Source organism: Sebastes umbrosus, chromosome 23 (genome assembly GCF_015220745.1).
Source record: "Sebastes umbrosus isolate fSebUmb1 chromosome 23, fSebUmb1.pri, whole genome shotgun sequence".
Taxonomy (NCBI): Eukaryota; Metazoa; Chordata; class Actinopteri; order Perciformes; family Sebastidae; genus Sebastes; species Sebastes umbrosus.
Genome location: NC_051291.1, coordinates 4,221,163 through 4,241,146, shown reverse-complemented (window position 1 = coordinate 4,241,146; position 19,984 = coordinate 4,221,163). Strand labels below are relative to the sequence as shown.

The 19,984-nt window shown below is 42.0% G+C and overlaps 3 protein-coding genes across 9 annotated transcripts in view; 2 read left to right on the top strand and 1 right to left on the bottom strand.

Moving 5' to 3' along the window:
* Window positions 1–6,502, top strand: part of hcfc2 (host cell factor C2) — a 7,794-nt gene extending 1,292 nt beyond the window's left edge. The window contains exons 2-17 of one of the 3 annotated variants that reach the window (XM_037760481.1): window positions 498–646; window positions 737–897; window positions 1,393–1,595; window positions 1,775–1,859; window positions 1,975–2,078; window positions 2,231–2,461; window positions 2,797–2,982; window positions 3,172–3,236; window positions 3,443–3,566; window positions 3,786–3,842; window positions 3,939–3,994; window positions 4,359–4,496; window positions 4,650–4,835; window positions 5,424–5,721; window positions 5,816–5,891; window positions 5,980–6,502. In XM_037760481.1, the coding sequence (XP_037616409.1) occupies window positions 498–646; window positions 737–897; window positions 1,393–1,595; window positions 1,775–1,859; window positions 1,975–2,078; window positions 2,231–2,461; window positions 2,797–2,982; window positions 3,172–3,236; window positions 3,443–3,566; window positions 3,786–3,842; window positions 3,939–3,994; window positions 4,359–4,496; window positions 4,650–4,835; window positions 5,424–5,721; window positions 5,816–5,891; window positions 5,980–5,989 (2,129 nt within the window). In that variant the 3' untranslated portion in view covers window positions 5,990–6,502. The remainder of the gene's footprint in view (window positions 1–497; window positions 647–736; window positions 898–1,392; window positions 1,596–1,774; window positions 1,860–1,974; window positions 2,079–2,230; window positions 2,462–2,796; window positions 2,983–3,171; window positions 3,237–3,442; window positions 3,567–3,785; window positions 3,843–3,938; window positions 3,995–4,358; window positions 4,497–4,649; window positions 4,836–5,423; window positions 5,722–5,815; window positions 5,892–5,979) is intronic. The other 2 variants (XM_037760483.1, XM_037760482.1) reach the window with 2 other exon arrangements.
* Window positions 6,503–7,716: 1,214 nt separating this feature from the next.
* Window positions 7,717–19,014, top strand: cep83 (centrosomal protein 83). 5 transcript variants are annotated; one of them, XM_037760489.1, is made up of 16 exons: window positions 7,717–7,844; window positions 9,749–9,964; window positions 10,566–10,716; window positions 10,804–10,896; window positions 11,750–11,881; window positions 12,824–13,075; window positions 13,215–13,346; window positions 13,719–13,833; window positions 14,197–14,341; window positions 14,582–14,731; window positions 15,233–15,308; window positions 15,410–15,564; window positions 16,426–16,555; window positions 16,927–17,030; window positions 17,468–17,663; window positions 18,288–19,014. In XM_037760489.1, the coding sequence occupies exons 2-16, from the start codon at window positions 9,762–9,764 to the stop codon at window positions 18,423–18,425; spliced, it is 2,172 nt and encodes a 723-aa protein (XP_037616417.1). In that variant the 5' UTR covers window positions 7,717–7,844; window positions 9,749–9,761; the 3' UTR covers window positions 18,426–19,014. The 5 variants fall into 5 exon arrangements, with proteins under 5 accessions (XP_037616417.1, XP_037616412.1, XP_037616414.1 ...); XM_037760484.1 differs by having other exon boundaries at window positions 7,718–7,844; window positions 15,407–15,564; XM_037760486.1 differs by lacking the exon at window positions 7,717–7,844 and adding an exon at window positions 7,984–8,131 and having other exon boundaries at window positions 15,407–15,564.
* The window catches only part of plxnc1 (plexin C1), a 47,022-nt gene continuing 44,744 nt past the window's right edge, over window positions 17,707–19,984 (bottom strand). The window contains exon 31 of the mRNA XM_037760480.1: window positions 17,707–19,849. Within this exon, the coding sequence (XP_037616408.1) occupies window positions 19,745–19,849 (105 nt within the window). The 3' untranslated portion in view covers window positions 17,707–19,744. The remainder of the gene's footprint in view (window positions 19,850–19,984) is intronic.

The window sequence follows — 19,984 nt, the reverse complement described above, 5'->3', positions numbered from 1 at the left end:
GGTAAAGTAAACTAACAAACAGAAAAATGTTAGATGTTAGATGTTAGATGTCATCTGTTTGGTCAGTGTAGCTTTAAGTGAAAGAAATGTAATGAAAAAGTGTGACAAAACAACACAGCTGAAGGTAGCTTTAAACATAACATTACTATGTAGTTGTTGTGTTAGCAGAGCTTGAGACTGATGTTTGTTTACAGGTATGAGTGTGCTGACACGTTTCACTGAGTGAGCACAGTATGAGTGTGAAGTTTATTCTTGTTAAGATACTGTATAAATGATATGTTGTGGAGGGCATTGTGCAATTAACTGCTTTTTGAATTAAAAGTCCTGTTCAGATGGTGAGGTTGTGTTTTAGGTAATATATAACTTGCTACTGTAAACATACTGTAGCTCTGTCTGTAAGAGTTGTTTCCAAACAGGGTGTATAAAATGTCTAAAAGGCAGCATTCACTAGGATGTTTTGTCCGATACAATGTCTGAAATCTGCCCTTTTCTTCCAGTCTCAAAGCAGTGGTTTCTGCCTGCGGTGAGGGGTGACATCCCACCCGGCTGTGCTGCCCATGGCTTCGTCTGTGAAGGCACCAGAATACTGGTCTTTGGCGGCATGGTTGAGTTCGGGAAATACACTAACAGCCTCTATGAACTTCAGGTAATGCTGTCACAGTGATTGGGATTTGTAACCTTGCTGCTGTAGTGAAGTGAAATTTCAAATCTTGACTTTGGTCCCTGTGTGGCTCAGGCTAGTCGCTGGCTGTGGAAGAAGCTGAAGCCCAGAGCACCCAGGAACGGCTTGCCTCCCTGCCCTCGGATTGGACACAGCTTCACTCTTGTGGGTAACAAGTGTTACCTGTTTGGAGGGCTGGCCAATGATAGTGAAGACCCCAACGGCAATGTACCAAGGTACTGTGCAAATACCAGTGGTGGAAGAAGTATTGTATTCATGTTAATCCCCATAGTAGCCATTTCATATAGTGAGAAGAACATTTTATGAAGTTTGACCTCACTGTATAAAATTACCTTTTGTGACCTCTAGGATAATCACAGCTTCATGAAACTTTACAGCCACAACCTAGAGACCTAGAGCATTCAGAAGATGGATGGCTTTACTAGCTAGATTGACAATAAGCGGGTTTCTGAGCAGTTTCCAGAACAGAAGTGCTCGCCATCCAATCGCTTATTTTCCTTTTGATGGATTAATCTTTTTAGCTCTAGTTTAAAATATAGCTTTTAAATTAGTGTTGAATGCCGAATTGATCATGTTGCTCTTAGCGTGGATCCACAATTCTATTCAATAAAACCTTACAGCTAACCAACATGGAGACTATACAGTTTGATATATATTCTCTGTACCTGAGAGATAGTTGCATAAACAAGTTTGACTTTTTACCATTTTAGATACATGGGTGACTTCTATGAGCTGGAGCTGCCGTCGTTATCGGGGGCAAGAGGCTGGAGCATCCCAGAGACGAAGGGTGGGGGTCCCTCAGCACGGGAGTCCCACACCTCGGTTGCCTACACAGGCCTCGGATCCCCGAAGCTCTACATCTATGGAGGGATGCAAGGATGCCGGTTAGACGACATCTGGCAGCTTGACCTCGGTAGGACGTTTTTGTTGACAGATAATATCGACTATCTGCAAGTTTCAGAAAGGAAAATTGAAACAGTTTGCATCCTTTAGTTGCTACAGTTCCTCCAATCCAGTAGAAAACTGTGGTGTGCTTATTTGCATGTAATGAGAAACAACTCTTTGTAATATGGAAACTTTTTTTTTCTTCAGACACAATGGTTTGGTCGATGCCTGAAACCAGAGGTTCCCCGCCACTTCCCAGAAGCCTTCACTCTGCCAATGTCATTGGAAACAAGTAATGGATCCGTCATTATCAGTGTTATATCTCTGTTAAAGCAGATGTCCAGTTAGTATGTGTCACCTGACCCGGCTAGCCTTTGACCAACTCCTGAGTGTCCCTCTGTTTGCAGGATGTATGTTTTTGGTGGCTGGGTTCCTGTACCAGAGTCAGACGAAGACAATGCTTCAGGAACTGAATGGATCTGCAGTGACTCCTTGAGTGTACTCAACTTAGGTCAGTACATTTCTCTGTAAATATCCCACACTCTTATCAGAGTTTTCACACAGGGTGAAGGAGCCCTAGAGAGCATCTTTATTGGATCAGTTCTTATTCAGCCTCGTTCAGAGGCCAGCAAGTTCACTGCTGCCCTGTTTTTTCCGTCACAGACACTATGATCTGGCAGAACCTGGGCCCAGAGCAGCAAGACGACATAGAGTCCCAGCTGCAGAGCCAGGGACCCCAGAGTGATGATCCGTACGCCTGTAGGCCCAGAGCCAGGGCCGGCCACTGTGCTGCCACCGTCGGGTCCAGGCTTTACATTTGGAGCGGCCGTGACGGATACCGCAAGAGCTGGAACTACCAGGTCTGCTGCAAGGACCTCTGGTTCCTGGAGACAGGTGAGAACTGAGAACGACCCAAATTCACGAATATGTAGGATATTACTACTGCTGCCTCCCGCCGGTTAAAAACAACAACGCAACAACAGAAATTATGTGTTTATTTGCATATAGAGCGGAGAAATGAGATCCGATCACGAGTGGTCACTGGAGACTCATGTGGAGACGCATTCTAATGGTGTGAACCGACGTACTTAGAGCTTTCCGCTTGTGATCGTATCACCCAAAGCCACCTGAACAGGGTGCTTTGAAGCAAGCGACAGAGCAACTCGTTCTAAAAAAACAAACCAAAAGCAAATACAGTTCCTCAATATATTCTATTATTCTGTCCTCAGATCGACCCGCCGCCCCAGAGGCAGTGTTACTCATCAAATCCACAGTCAGCATGCTTCACGTGGCATGGCGCCCCCTGGCGGCAGCCGACTGCTACATCCTTCAGATCCAGCCTGCACCTCTACCAGCAAAACCAGTCGATCAAACTGGAACAGGTGGGCCGGTGAGGGAGGGTACAGACTCTGCAGGTATGGAGGGTGAACATATTCAGCTGTCAGCTCAGTGAGGAGAGTCGAGGCTCAGGAGGACACGACGAAATAACATGGAATTGAAAAATACATAAACAAAAAAAGAGACAAGAGTCTGTAGCGTGTTTATCAGGATGAGGAACTTGCTATGGACATTTTTGGCACCACATTGAAACTCTCCTTTCTCAGGTGTCCAGTCTCTTCAACCTCAGACTGGAGGAACCACTAATGAAGCAGCAAAAGCATCAGCTCAGGTAGCCGTGACTTACTTAACATGCTTAAATCTGTAAATAATGATTAGATTTCTAGTTTTATATGATGTATCTTCACTCTAGTTTTAAAACTGAGCCAGCTACAACCTTCGAAAAATCGATTGTGTTAAAGACCTGACCTATTAATGCAGTGCTTCCTATTTAAACATTAAAAAGTCTTGTGTTTTAATCTTCTCCCTGAATTTCAGAATGCGTCAGCAGCACAGAAGGAAACGACGGCAGATTCGTCCAACGGCTCAGCAGAGGCCAAAGCACAAGGAGGAACGAGTGCAGGGAAGGAGACACAGAAGGTCTCTGACACAAAAGGCTGCGGTAAGTCTTGATGTCAAGTGATTAAATGCTGCATGGATTTTGAGCTTCCAAAAATGTAATTGTTAGGGACAATAAAGAGGCAGTAGGTATGTTTAAAGTAATAAAGCTGCATCAGTAAATGTCTCCGTTATTGCCCTTGCTCTATTTCCCACACAGCGTTAGGGAACTCTCAGCTTTGATGCACTGACCTTTCGCTCTCTATGTGTGTTTTGGTTGTAGTTGCTGGACAGGTGACATCATCAACAGAGGTCAGCAGCTCAGCTCAGCACCAGCCAGGTAACGATAATGCTCAAGCTCAAAATGTCAGAGATAAACCAGACTGCAGCATGTCGTCAAGTGAAATTCACTGTGGGCTTTCCTTTGCTTTTACAGAGAATCAACCTGTTTCAACTGACAAGACAACAGATTTCTACGCCCATATACATCAGGTCAGATTAGAGCTGGGTGATATGGCTTATAAATAATATCTCTATATCTATAGGCTATGCTGGATATACGATATACATGTATATCTTGATATTTTTTTTACATTTTCTCCAAAATAACTGTTTGATTTAAACCAAGGAGAGTGTGTGTCTGAGAGGGAGAGAGCCGTGAGAGAAGCGAAAAAGCGAGTCTCATGTCTTATTTGTACTTCGCAATATGGTCATTTAGTACATCCCACGTAGAACAAGCCGCAATACATCGAGTATATTAGATATATCACCCACCCCTAGGTCAGATCCACTTCTGAACAGTAATTATTAGCTCTCACTTGACTTGGTCTAAACTAAGACTATAATCTCTCACCAGCAGAATCCAGATGAAGCAGTGTGGTTTGATGTTGGTGTGTTCAAAACACTCTTCTCTGAGGTCAGCCACTACTTTCTACCTGCTGACGGTGACCAGGCGACTCCAGCCATCAGCAGCCGGCCGCCACACACTAAAGAGGTACAAAACTTCTGTACAGTTTCAATCTTGAAAGACTGGTTTTACTGTTGTTTAACACATATTGGGTATCGATTGGGACTCAATGAAGATGCCATTCATGCCTTTTTTTATCTCACCTACACATCCTCTGTCAATCCTTTGCTTTCCCATCAGAGAAAGCTTCCAGGGCCTCAGGACTACCAGAGCAGAGAGAAGCAGGAGCTGGCTCCAGGTCAGACCTACAGGTTCAGAGTTGCAGGTATCAACTGTTTGGGCCAGGGGGTCTTCAGCCCAGTCAGCGAGTTCAAGACCTGCAAGCCTGGTTTCCCCGGAGCGCCCTCTGCTGTCAAAATTTCCAAGGTGAAATATCAACAATACTCAGACTGAAAAACTTGATAAATTAAGGAAGACTTGCTGCATTCTTCACATTCCCCCTAATACTCATTGGTGGCAGAGCTCCGTCTATAGATTTCCGTCAAAAGTGGATTATTTGTTTCGTTAACGCTCTTTCACGACAAGCTAGTATGACATGGTTAGGTTTTCTAGTTTCATATGATATCAGTATCTTCTCTCTATCTTTAAAAACTGACCCCGGCACAACCTCTGGAATATCGATTGCGTTAATGTGTTAAAGAAATTAGTGCAATTAAAACAAATTTGCGTTATCTCGTTAACTTTGACAACCCCTATTTTATTCTAAAATAAGTACATTATTTGTTCATTAAGGAGAGAAATAGGACTCCATCACTAGAAGCATACTTTTTGAAGGTAAAATGTTTTATTTTAAACTTTTAATGCATAAATTGGTGCCTTTGCTTGGTATAAAATGCACAAAATTGCACCATTTAAAATAAAAACATTCTCCTCCTTGGTGCACAACCAGTAAAAAAATTTCAGTTAAAATTTGTTTTCATAATTTGTTTTATGAATACTCCTTTTTCCTCACAGGCCAATGACTCGGTCCACATCACCTGGGAGGCTCCCCCCTCTCCATCGGGCAAGATCCTGGAGTATTCCATGTACATGGCGGTAAAGAAGAGCCGCTCCAGCAGCTCGGAGCGTCCGGGTCAGATGGCCTTCATCAGGATCTACCGTGGCACCAAGACGTCCTGCTCGGTCAGCTCCACACACCTGGATAACGCCCAAATTGACTACTCCGCTTCCAACCGGCCAGCTGTCGTCTTCCGCATAGCTGCTAAGAACGAGCAGGGCTACGGCCCGGCGACGCAGATCCGCTGGATTCAAGGTGGAGGAGCTTGAATGATTTGCTCATTTTTCACATTAAATTATTATTCTTTTTTTTTTGCCAACTTGATTCAACCTATTTCTGTCTTTTTTAGATCCTTTTACTAAATTGCGAGCGTCTGCATCCAAAGCCGACAGCAATGCTGCAGCTGACCAGGACGCTGCTGACAGGTAACCAGAGTGACCATTCATGTTCATTTTCACTTTCTTGTTTGGAATTTTTCATGACCTGTCTCTTGCTTTTCCTTTTTTCTTGCAGCTCCAGCTGAAAATGTTCGGACCAACGACACCGTGTTTTTGGAAGAAACATTACGTGCACTCAGGAAGTTGGCAACGTACGCCACTCAGATTTTTGTATATCTCATAGATAGTTTTGTTAATTTATTTTTTTTAACGTATTTAATTATTCCCTTGTAAATAGTTTTTCATAGGAAGCTTGACCACTTGGCTATTTTAGTTAAACAATTGTTTTGTTAAGTAATATGTAGATCAAACTACAAGTATGATTTCAGATTTAAAAGATTGGAGGTGCCTTAGAGCTAACAGCATCAGCCACTGATGTCATGCCGTTGAATGAAAGAAAATCTTTTTTTTATTTTATTTTTTTATAGCTTGGACCACTTCTACGATCCAATATGAAATACCAGTTGTATTATTGTTTTATAATCATATCGTTTACTATGATTTAGCTTTGTTTTAAGAACTTTGTTAATGTGTTTTGTCAATGTACACAGCCATATGTTACTACAAACTTTCACTAACCATTACATCTCTGCATCACATTTGTTGGTTTATGATTTCTTTTATTATCATTTCCACCAGATTATTCACATTGTTTACTATTTACTAAATCACAAAATTGACGCTGACTACAATCAAAGAGCAGAGCACTACTAAAAGAAAAACACCACAGATATTACGAGAAGAGATCTGCATGCTAACACTGTTATTCCCTCTGGTTTGACCAGCTCACCATTTAGTGGGCAAGAAGTATTATTATTATTATTATAATCTTCCCTATCCTCCTCCATCATGTCTGGACTCTGGGTTATTACAGGCCCTTTTTAACCGGTGTAGTGAAGAAACATATGGAGAGATTGTTATCCCGGTTGAAGAAGATTTGGTCAGGACATGCACATACGAGTATTGTTTAGCTTTAACATTCTGAATTTGATCGGAACTGCAGACTCATTATTTCCCTTGAAGATGAATGGAGATGAGGGTAGACTTTTATCGATCCCTGTGTCGAGTCTTTATTGTCCTCGAAAGGAAAAATCACTCATGTACTAGCCACAGATTATCAATTTGGATGCAGTGTGTGTAATGCAGCTGAATTTGTTCCCATTGGGGACAAATAAAATTGTAAATGGGACCTGTGGAACAATATGACTTTAAAGCAATAACCAAAGTGTTTAACTAAGAGTAGTGTTAGTGGATGAAAATCATTTCTGGCAGTGTTGCTGAGTCTATTGTATGTATGTGTGTATGTGTGTATGTGTATATGTGTATATATATATATATATAGCAGAGTAATTATCATTGAGAAGTGCAAGAATGGCTGGTATCATCTGAGTATTTGCAGTATGTAATGTGCAGTTTGGTCCCTGCAGCATTCCACATGTTTGCATCTGCTCAGCTGATTTCTGCATTTATGATGTAAGCAGGTGTGTTCGTTTTTGGGTGGATATAACATGACTTTTTCCACTTGTCTGTACACTGAAAACAATGTAAAAGATATGCTCACTTTGCTGTTTAATATTAGTAACCATTGGTTACTCTAATATGGTTAAATAAGTATGCAGGACTAGTATATATGCTGAGCATATTCAGTGTTGAGTATTGGAGGTTTAATCTTACATAGGTGATATATAATTTATGTAATTACTTATTATAATATAAACTGTGTGGTAATATCACTGTGCACACAACAAAACATATATATTGCCAGCATGAAAGCAATGATTGAAATAACTTAACCCCTTGATATTGTCAAAGTTGACTTTTTCAATGAGAGAAATGCATCTCGGGAAAAAATTCCCATGATGCAACAGTTTGTAGTTTTTACACATTAGCTAGCCAAACAAACACAAACAGCAGGAAGTAAAGTCCCAAATTCAACAAGAGGTACGTGGTTTTTGACACCCAACTGCTCCAGTCTGTAAAGTAGATGATAGTATTGTTTAATAACACACTATGTGGTCGTAATTCGTTATTTTAAACCCAAATATGCGCCGTTGAACAAGTTCCAAGCTCCTGTTTAGTGGTTTAACTGTCATGTCTAGAAGGTAACCCATGAGTTGTGAAACTCTCGCGAGATTGTTAAGAATAGACAGGTGGTAGTAGCAGTGAGTCTCGCGAGATGTTAGCCAGATTTCGGGTTGCCTTCTAGACAGGACCTGATTAGCTCACAGGTAGGTCAGCCGTTGCAGCGTTAAGTTGCTCATAATTGTTTGAATTGTAGTTATATATGCATTAACATCGAGAAAACATGTCCGAGTGGTGTTAAAGAGTGTTTATTTAAAGTTTGTTGCCCTGACTTTTTAAGGAAAATGCCCATAAACAGTGAGTGTCCGATAACGGACGCACTAAATCAGTTAGCCGTTAGCTCAGCAGGCTAGTTAGCATGTTGATGATGTAGCGGGACATTTAAAAACAACTCGGTGCTTTTGACCAGTTTGAGACGTCAGTTTACAGTTTTACCGCTTCAATTACATCTAAAGACGTTGTGATTATGAGTACAACTGTTGTTCAAGAGTCTAGACTTTGTGTTAGTCTCCGGTTTAACTTTAATTTAGATTAACTTAACGGTAACGGCTATAACGGTTAGGTTACCTAGGTTACCTACCTACCTAGTTACCTAACTAGTTACCTAGGTTACCTACCTAGGTAGGTAACCTAGGTAACTTAAAGCATGTAAACCTGTTCCAGTAGAAACACAAAATACAAGTATGAACCTGAAAATGAGCATGATATGGGACCTTTAAACACAACCTCACCACTTGAAAGCAGTAATAATTTAATGACGTTCATTGCACAATAACCTTCACAACATATAATTTTATACAGTATCTTAACAAGAATAAACTTCACACCCAAAATGTACTGTGCTCACTTAGCACATTCCTACCTGTATACAAACATCAGTCTCAAGCTCTGCTAACACTACAATAACTACATAGCAAAGTTGTTTTTAAAGGTCCCATATCGTGCTCATTTCCAGGTTCATACTTGTATTTTGTGTTTTACTAGAACATGTTTACATGCTTTAATGATGAAAAACCACATTATTTCCCTCATACTGTCTGCCTGAATATACCTGTATTTACCCTCTGTCTGAAACGCCCCGTTTTAGCACATTTCAATGGAATTGCAACGGAATTGCGTTGCTATGCAACAGTTTGGGTCCATGTTTACTTCCTGTCAGCTGATGTTATTTACATGCACTGCAACAGGAAATAAACTGGGACCCATTTAGAATGTTTACGTTTAAAACTGTGTTATGATCTTTATGTTGTATATTTGTGACATCACAAATGGACAGAAATCCAAACGGCTTGTTTCAAACGCTCAATTTCTGAATACGGGCTGTGTATTTCTCCGTATATTGAGCGTTTTGATAGTTTAACAGTATTTATAAAGCACTTAAACCTGCTTTATAATGTAAAAGACATGAAAATCTTAAGTGTTTTTTTTTTAAGTTGCAATCACAGACTGTGTATCCACAGCAGACCCAGCAGCCAGAGAGTGGAGCTAACTAATCACTTGAGATTGATTTTAGAGCCTTTGCCTTGACTGCTGAGTGGTTGTGATTTAACAAGTAGCTGGGGGACTCTTCTCAAAGCCACCATGGTAACTAACTGACAACAAACCCTGGACTAACATTTGTCCTCTCAGAGCACCTCACTACAACTTAGAGAGAGCATGCAGGCAGTTTTTGTCACTGTTAAGAAACAATACAGACACAGCAGTTCCTTTGCTTGGTTCACACAGCTCTTTCTTTATCCTCCTCCTGTTTCTGTGTCTTTTAGCTGCAGAGGTGAGATGACCTCCTCCTCCGGCCTCGGCCAGTCGGCACCTCTCCTCCCAAACCTGGAGCCTGGGATGGGGAAGTCTGCAGCCATGCTGGGGTTGTCTGCTGGGTTGGGGGGAGCAGAGATGGAGCTGCAGAAGAGGCTAATCGACGAGAGGATGAAGTGCGAAAACCACAGGACCAACTACCAGACACTAAAGGCTGAACACGCCAGGTAAAATCTGATTTAAGATCAACTTATTTTTTTCCTTTTGGCAGACTTTGTTTCATATTGGTCCTATAGTCATTATATTCGACTCGTTCAAGTGATTTGGCTAAAGCTTGAAGTCCCGCATGCAAACACTAAATTTGGGGAAACTGCTTTTGGTGTCAAAATCTTGGAACAGTTTTCAAAACACATTAAATTTAAATACAATTGTACCTATAGGTGATTTTTAAATCCATGATTATAAACTACTCCACTCTTGAATGTAACTGTTTTAACATTGATCTATGGTTGTCTGGCTGAATGCTTGTTGTAATTTGTTAATTATGTTCTTGTGTGTATTTATTCTGTTTTATTGTACTCTCAACATCATTGAAAATGAGGGCATGCCCTCAATGATTCCTTGACATTTAAATAAAAGTTGAATGAATTGTATATGAATTATGAAGGAACACACTGAATCAAACCCGGGAGAAAGATATCATCGATATATGAACATTGTGTGGTTGCAGTAGTAGAGCAAACAGTGAAAAAAAGAAGAAACCATGTTGTTGTGATGTATGTTGGTGCTGCACTGTGCTCATTCTCAGCCCCGGTATCTCTCTTGCAGCTTGCAGGATGAGTTCACCCGTTCGCAGGGTGAACTGAAGCGTCTGCTGAGCGACAGACAGGCTCAGCAGGAGAAAATGCAGCTGCTGTTGGCGGAGCTCCAAGGAGACCTGCTGGACAAAACCAGGGAGCTGGAGGAGCTGCGACTGCAGGTAAACCAAGCTCAAGAGAGAGAAAGTCTCACACAATGAAACTGTTTGAAACGTGTGTGTTTGTGTGTGTGTGTCTGTGTTGACCAGGTGATGACCCCTCAGCGGCTGGAGTTGCTCAGAGCTCAGGTGCAGCATGACATGGAGGCTCCGGTCAGAGAGAGGTTCAATAAACTGGAGGAGGTCAGTAATGTGTAACATAAGTACCATGCATTTTCTTTGTATTAAGGTCAAGGTTTCTTTATTAATACCCAACAGTAAAGTTGTCGTGCAGACAGGAGATTCATCATCCAGAGTTAAAACAAGACAAACACTCACAGCTCAAAGGACATCAAAACATGCATTAAAACAAACATCATCATAGTATTAAAATATTATACATTTTAAGAACAGATAAAAGAGCATGATTTAATTATCAGTGTGAAAACGGGACAGTTTTCTGAGACAAAACAAATGCTGATGTACCTGTTTACACACTGTTCTTCCCAAAGATCAATTTAGAATTGATGACTGTCCCAAGATAATTGTAACTTTATACACAGTCAACAGCCTGGTCCTTAATGATTGTAGACTCATAGATTGAAGCCTGAGTTCTGAAGTCTATGATCATATCCTTTGTCTTGGATAGGTTTAGCTCCAACAGCAACTATTGACAGCTGTACCTACTGTATATGAGAGAGAACACTGGTGCCATAATGTAATGCAGCACTCTTATAAAATATGCTAAAATGCTAAAACAGAATGTCCATTCATGTTTACTGTTATGGATTATGTCATTTGTTTAAATTGTACATGGATAAACATCTGCAAATGGCTTCTACTGAAGAAAGAAAACGCTGGTATTATCTTTTAATACCTGCTATAAATTGGTGTCAGCAGCTGTGACTATTAAGTCCGTAGCAACAGTCAAGAGATGAACATTGATTGCCTTTTGAAAATCTGTGCTTTCAAGCTAATTTCCATTTTGTCTGCTTGATTGCTCCCACTCTCCTCTCACTGATTTTCTAATGTGTCTACTCGTGGTTCTTTTTTTTAGGAGACAGAGAAGTACAGATCTGAGTACAACAAGCTGCGGTACGAGTCCACCTTCCTCAAGTCCCAGTGTGACCACCAGAGAGAAGAACACGCTCATAAACTGGAGGAGATGAGGATCCGCTACGAAGCCGAGGTAGGTTTGTTGTTTGGTTGGTCAGCATTTGGGTTGTTTATGCTTTTCAATTGAATTCTAGTTGTTGTATACTGTATATACTGTACTGTACTGGGTTGCACCAGCTATGCCTAAGTTCAAAAGTAGCCTAGTTTGAACGTAATTTCTAACTTAAGTCAGAGTTTATGAGCTACTAACATCTTAATGCTTGCACCAGCTCAAATGTTACAACTTAAATCTTACACCTAGACCCTAGTAGGTGTAAAGTCCTCCATAAAATAGCGGTAGGCATGACGCGTTGTTTTGAAAGGTGGGATAACTTTGTTGGATGAGGAGGAGTGAATTATACCAGCTGTTATACCGCCGTCTGCAACGCCCCCATGATAGATTACACCCCTTGGCCATTCATGATGACTGATTTATACATCCCGCTTTCCACGAGCGGTTACAAGAGGATTACCAACCTGCTGGCAGCAGATTAGCAACATAGCACAGACAGAAACGGGGCCCTCGGTCCTTCCATACAAGCGTCTGGTGCCATTATTCTACTACAGGATAACGTCAACGTGGTTGGTGATTCAATTCAAGTGCATAAATCTACTGTGTGTGTGTAAAGCAATAAGATAAGTTGCACTATCGTTATGTCAGCACTCTGTAAACATGCAAAATATAATGCATCAGGATTAGTTCTTTTCACTTATTGGCCATAGAATGTGAAATGTAATTTTCTGCGACAATTTTATGGTCAGTGTGGACTTTCAGCCAGAGTAACTAAGCTGAACTATACGTGTCCGTGATGCAACCAACCATAGACCCAGCTTTAGGATCAAACTAACTAGTTTCAATGTATAGTTTAGTGTGGACTTAACTTAAGAGAGAACTTACGTACAGCTGGTGCAACAGGCTGCTGGTGTCTGATGATAAAAGTAGATCCTAATCAAAATGATCCCCTGCTGTTGTCAGATCTGTCGTCTGGAGAAGGACAGGGAGGACCTGTTTGCTCAGTACCAGGGTTCAGACCCACTGCGTGATGGGAAACGAGTGGAGGCTCTGCTGAGGGAGAAAGCTCAGCTCCACCTGCGGCTGAAGGGCCTGGACGCAGAGGTGACGGAGCTTCGCGCCCAGAAAGATAACTCTGGCCAGCAGGCAGAGAGCGTCCAGCGCATCCAGATCAGACAGCTGACGGAGTCTCAGGCTGCAGTGAAGTCGCTGGAGGTGAGACCGTTTTTGTTATTTTGCTGCAGAAATGACTAAACTTACCAATCTTGTATTATGATTTAGCTAAAAATATGACAGGGAAAATATATTTTTTTAATTTTTTGGTAATCTGATTGGTCGTTGGTTGGTGTGACAGGCGGAGCGTCAGTCATTGCGTCTGCAGCTGGAGCGGATGGAGAGCGAGCTTCATCTGACACACGAGCAGAACAGCCAGCTCACCGGACGACTGCACAAAGCTGAGAGAGAGGTCAACTCTCTCACCTGCCAGGTACGCTGCTCTTCGACCTCTGACCTCTGAGATGTTTTAATCGACCATAATATCTCTGGGCTTCCATGCTAGGTTCAGTGAAAGGGTTATGATGTGTCATGCTGGAAGAGTTTGTCAGTAATGAAGAACAATTTAAACTTTTTTGTCTATCCAGGTTTTAGACAGATAAATACTTTAATAATCGCTGCAGGAAGTTTCACTGTTACAGCAGCTTAGCAAAAAAGACAAAAGTATCATGCAATCAGTACAATAACTTAGCGATATACAAAAACATAGCAATATACACAAATTTTCAATAAACTAAAATTAACCTACACGTGGTTTGAAGTTTTAAAAATGAGATGATCTAATTTGTGTTTTTCTGGTTCTCAGATTGAAAGCCTGAAGCATTCACATAAACTGGAGGTGGCGAGCGTCAAACTGGAGTGTGCCCGCTCTAAAGGGGAGTTGGAGAGGGAGAGAGACACACTGCAGGGGCTGACTGACGGTATGGATCACAAACACACACACACACACACACACACACACACTTCTCTCTCTCTCTCCAATAATTACATTCCAGCTGAATGAAATGATTGGACGGGTTTATTCCACTCCTGCGACAGCCACAGATACCAATCTTTACCAACCCTGCCTTTAAAGAGCAGGCAAATGAGTATTAAAAACGTTTGAGTCCAGAATCGATGCACCATTTGATCGGCCCTTATAGAGACCATCGATCAAACTATTTAGAACGAATATCAGCCGATAATGATCGATGGCCGTTTTACCCTTAATATGTATTGTTTGTGTATCAACCTGTCTCTCCATCACCCTCAGATTCTCATCGTAACTAACTCATGTGTCTCAGGTCTGCAGGCAGATGTGGAGGTGTTGAAGGCTGCGGTGGAGCGACACAAGGAAGTTCTGATGGAGAAAGAGCGAGAGCTGGTGAGGAAGGTGCAGTCTGCCCGCGAGGAAGAGTTCCGCAAAACTGCAGCCTTGCACGAGGAAAAGTGAGAATCCCCTTTGTTTTATTTACTGTTAGTTACTGATATCAGTCACCTGGGGGCTGTCTTGCAGTTAGAAGAGTTTTGAATCCCCAGAAAATATGGGAAGATCAGTGGACAATCTAAATGCATTATTGGTACAAAATCAAAAAGATCATTTCTGTGCAACTCCTGTTTTTCCTTCTGTTATTGTCTTTTCTGCTAGTGTTCATTTTAGAGCATTTTCTAATAGTTTTCTGCTGTTAGGTTGGAGGTTGAGAATCATCTTGCTGCTCTGGAACAGCAGAGGGCGCTGCAGGACGCTGCAGATTTCGCCCAGAAGGAGGAATGGGAGGAGCGTCTTCGCAGCACCCAACAAGGAGAAGAGTCAGCCCGCAGGGAAATGCAAAACCTCAGGTCAGCTTTGTACTGAATGTTGAGTGTTACTAAATCTATACGCTGCCTTCATCAGAGGAGAAAAAAGCAGGTTACAGCCAGTGTAGGTCAAGATGCTCTTTCTTCATGTAATTTATATTTAACATAAAACATATCTGTGCATGAAGAGGCCACAGATTATTTCCTTAAAGATGAAAGGAAAGCGGAGTTTGTGAGATTACTGCATCTGGCAGCCATCGGAGTCTGTGGTTGGATGTGTTGTATAGTAGGAAAGTCTCAGTTTCCTCTTCAGCCTCTTTGACACAGTTTCGGTCTGCAAACATGTGTTTTTAGTCTGCTGCTCAAAATAAATGGCGTCAAGGTGACTTGCCCAACCATTTAGTGTCATCAGATCATACAAAAGGGAGAAATAATAACATGAACAAGAAAAAGAGCTTTCATTTGTGATGGCATGTCATCTAATCTTTATACTCTTTTAAGGAAATTCAGTGCTCATTAATGAAATTGTTTTGTGTCTCACAGAAGCAAACTACAGCAGCAGAGCTCACAGCTTGAGGAGCTCGAGAGACAGAAAGCAGAGATCGCCGACCTACAGCAGGTAAGTCAACATCAACTACATCAAAGTGTTATTTTGTTCTGCAGTCAGGGGGGAGTTTGTGTGGCTGAAATAAATGTGATTTTCGTTTGATCCAACAGCAGAACCAGGAACTGGGTATCCAGCTGGGGACGCTGTCTCACTCTGAAAGTGACCTGATGGAGACGAACCAGCGACTGAGAGAAACACTGGACAGGGTCAGGGAGGATCTGAGGACGGCCCGAGCCCAGGCTGAGAGGAGCCAACACGAAGCAGAGAGGTACATCTGCTGCTCTGTCTGTACTGCTGAGCCTCTGTCCGCCTCCCTTCTTTATTTTGGTCAGATAATTACTAGGGCTGTCAATCGATTCAAATATTTAATCACGATTATTTGCAGATTTGTCAAGTATGTAATACTCCTATCAACATGGGACTGGACAAATATGCTGCTTTATGCAAATGTATGTATATATTTATTATTGGAAATCAATTAACAACATGGCAAACTGCAGCCCAACAGGCAACAACAGCTGTCAGTGTGTCAGTGTGCTGACTTAACTATGACTTACCCCAAACTGCATGTGATTATCATAAAGTGGGCATGTCTGTAAAGGGGAGACTCGTGGGTACCCATAGAACCCATTTACATTCACTGATCTGGAGGTCAGAGGTCAAGGGGCCCCTTTGAAAATGGACATGACAGTTTTTCCTCGCCAAAATGTAGTGTAAGCTGGGAGCGTTATTTAACCTCTTTCACAACAAGCTAGTAAAACATGGGTGATTCCAATGGATTCATTAGGTTTTCTAGTTTCTGCTACAAACTTAAAAATGTGCAAGTTGTGTTAAAGAAATGAGTGGCACGTTATCATGTTAACTTTGACAGCCCTAATAATTACTAACCTCAAATCATGCAAATAACATCATGTGAGATCCACCATCACCTGGTGATCAAGACATAAGACTGAAATTAAGGACAACATGTTTTCTGTAAAGCTGGGTCTTTATTCACAGTTACAATCATTAAAAAGCAAAAGCAGCATGTGTATACATTCAGTAGTAGTTAGTATCACTATTACACAACGTGTATACCGCTATTCCACCAACTCTCTTTCCTTCTCTCCGTGTGTTGTTCCTCCTCCAGGCTGGTGGAGGACCGTCGGGTCGAGTGGTTGGAGGAGAAACACAAGCTGCAGGAGCGAGACGCTGAGCTGCAGCAGAAATACTCCCAGGTCAAAGAGAAACTGCAGAGGGCAGCGGTGGCCCAGAAGAAGGTACTGCTGCTCCTTATTGTGTCTCTCAGCAAACACTTTGCAAAGAGGTTTGCTTATGCTACATGTTGTCTTGTAATGGGTTAGTACAATCTGCATCCTGAGATCACAAGAGGACTCTGAGAGCCAGTCACATCTTGGTGTCCCTTTGCTTATTCACAAGTCATTTTTAGCATTGAAATGGTCTTAAGAGAGACTTGAATTTTTCTATCTGGAACCTGCAGATAACACGTGTGTGTGTGTGTGTGTGTGTGTGTGTGTGTGTGTGTGTGTGTGTGTGTGTGTGTGTGTGTGTGTGTGTGTGTGTGTGTGTGTGTGTGTGTGTGTGTGTGTGTGTGTGTGTGTGTGTGTGTGTGTGTGTGTGTGTTGTACAGAGAAAAACGCTGACAGAGAACAAAGAGAAGAGGCTGCAGGATAAGATCCAGTTGCGGGAGGCCAAGATAGAAGAGCTGGAACTGGAAACTGCTGCAGCTAAGAAGTAAACTTCAAACCTCATTTTATGAATGAAATACTGAAACTGTTTTTAGCTCTTTTTCATAGACATAGAGTGATGGATAGAGCAATAGTGATAGAGAGAGATAGCAATAGATAGCCATATAGAGAGATAGATAAGGAGAGCTATATAGATAGAGAAATAGATGTAGATAGTGAGAGAGAGAGAGCAATAGATAGATAGAGCGATATAAATAGACAGAGATAGATATACTGTAGCTATAGATAGAGCATTAGAGAGAGCAAGATAGAGAGAGATAGATATAGATAGTCCTGTGTGAACTATTCAACAAACTTAAATTGCTCACAAAGTAGATCTTTTGTCCTCTTTTTAACTATCCATACAAGATAAATGAACATTAGGAAACTCCAGTCACACGCCTGCTTGAAACACCCAATTTAAACTTTCTTTTCTCTGTCAAGACGTTCATCGTTCTCAGAGGAGCAAGCTCAACTCAACCGACGGTTGAAGGAGCTGCAGCGACGACACAACGAGTTTCGACGCCTCCTATTGGGTGGCCAGGGTCCCTACAGCGCCGGCCCCGCCTTCCTGACCTCCGCACACGCACCCAACCCCTTCCTCCTCCTCGGGCCTGAGGGGCCGTTGGCCAACATACCAGTGAGTCTAACTCGCAGCGAACAGAACTTTTTGCATCAGGCTGTAGATGGATCATAATGTTAGTTTAATGGAGACAAAAACAGGTAAACATCCATCATAGAAAAGGCACAGAGAGCAATTTCTACACCCACAGGAAATAGACCAGAATGCCATGTGGCAACAACAGAGGTTAGGCTGAGATTAGAAGAGATGAAATCTCCCCTTCTCTCTTCAAACGAAACCCACAGTGCAATAAGCAATGCACTAAGATCACACCTCCTCTCTGTAGGTGGTTCCTAAAAGGTCAAATCACTAACTGAAGCAGCAACATACAGGTTATGTAGACCATACAGAGCATCTGAAGTTACAAACCAACAAATATCAGTTTCAATCATATGCTAATTAAATTATACACACAAATAAACCCACATGGCAGAGGTTGACTGGTTAAACTCCCCACAGACACACCCTGTTGAAGCTGTTATCAAACACCATCTGTAGAACAGCGTCACCACAGTGAAACTAACAGAGTGATGTCTATTTACTGAAGTGTGAAATATGGCATAACAAGACCACTATTGTGTTTGAGAGAGGGAAGCAAGTGTAACATTAGCTTGCTTATCCTTTTTTCCCTCCGTGCTGCAGGAGGAGCAGCATCAGAGAGAGCTGTCTCTGCTCCGGCGGCGGCTCGAGGACCTGGAAAGCGCCCAGCAGCAGCAGCTGGAGGAACTGGGATCTCTAGTGCAGAGGGACCGGGACTCCGCCCACCAGCCTGACCTCTGACCCCTACTTCACATTGGACTTGCATTTGAAATACAAAGCGAGATGAGGCTTTTCACAGTTTGTACGTCCCGCCCTCGCGTCTTAGTCCCTCCCACCTGAGATGCGAGTGGAGTCAGGGTAACAGGTATTTAACAAAATGAGACATTCGTGCTTTGGAGCTGTCAATTTAAAGCAAGATCAATTAAATGTGACGTGTGGCACGCCCTTTTTTTATACGTGCCGAAAAGACTTCCGCAATGGATACAACTGCATGCTCGCTCATAGTTCTGACGCATTTTAGATGGATTTCCGGGTCACAGGCACGAGGGCGCACAGTAGAGCAACAGGTGTCCTGTTTGTCACATGGAGGACGCCTGTGGTGTTTTTAAAATAGCATATTTATTGGCGTATTTACATCTAAATGGAGCTATGGGAATGGATTTCGCTAGCGTTTACATGCGTCTCTAATGTAATTTGAAATGCTGTAGCACCTTTTTTAAAACTGACCATGACATCCTCAGGATTTGTTGTTTACAGAGGTTTGCTCTGAAGCCACTGTGGAAAAAATGTTTTTATACAGAGGAGTTGATAAAAAGAATTGCACAATGTTTATACAGACTGTTGTCACTGTTTTTCCTGACATCTGTGGTTTTGACTTTATGATTCAAGCTTAAAGGTGCTAAATTCGTTGATATATATATATATAATATCCAGAGCATCAATATAGCAGCAAACAACTGTTTGCTATGTAAAGTAGGGATGTTAATAATTAACCGTTAACTGACATTAAGAGTTTCAACCGATTTAACGCTATCGGTTTAACGGTTAAAGGAAATATTAAAAATTAGGGTTAGTTACGGTTGTCTGTTGTGCTCATACACTGCAGCTGGCGCAACGCGGCATGCAACGCACTTATCTTGTCGGTTAATAATCAGTTAACGGCGGTCGGTTATCGGTTAAAAAAAAAATCTAAATTAGCATCCCTTGTAAAGATATAGAGGAGTAATGTGGGCGTGCCCTACTGCCTAGCTCACGGCCGCTGCTCTGCACTTTGCTCACATGGCAGTTCCAGCTGATAACGTCATCTCGGAAGACTATTTTAATGCCAAAAAATTCCCAGAATTCAAGAGTTTCCAAAAGGGTTTTTGTCACAGCAGTGCCAAAAAAACCCAGAGAAGGCATTTCAGTGTAAGCCACAAAACTCCCCTCTGAGTCATGAAATGACCAACATGGTTTGGCTGTACCTCATCTCCATCTCAGTAGCAGAGGGATGATCCACACTTCCCGGTCCTCTCACTTTGTCATTCGTAGTTCATTCATATAAATGAAAAGATGGCGGCTCAGTTCCAGGAGCAGCTTTTTAGTCCATCAAACGACTTTTTAACGTGATGTAGTTGCTCCGTCAGCTCGGTGGGGGCTCCGTTTTGGTCCAGCTTCTCATTGATCTGGAGAAAAAGCATAAAGTACCCAAGAGAGGTATCGTAAGGCGTTTGAAATACATCTCACCCCACTGACCGAATTTCGACGAGATTATAGAGGTGGATTTTTAACATATTATATATATTATACATATTATATAA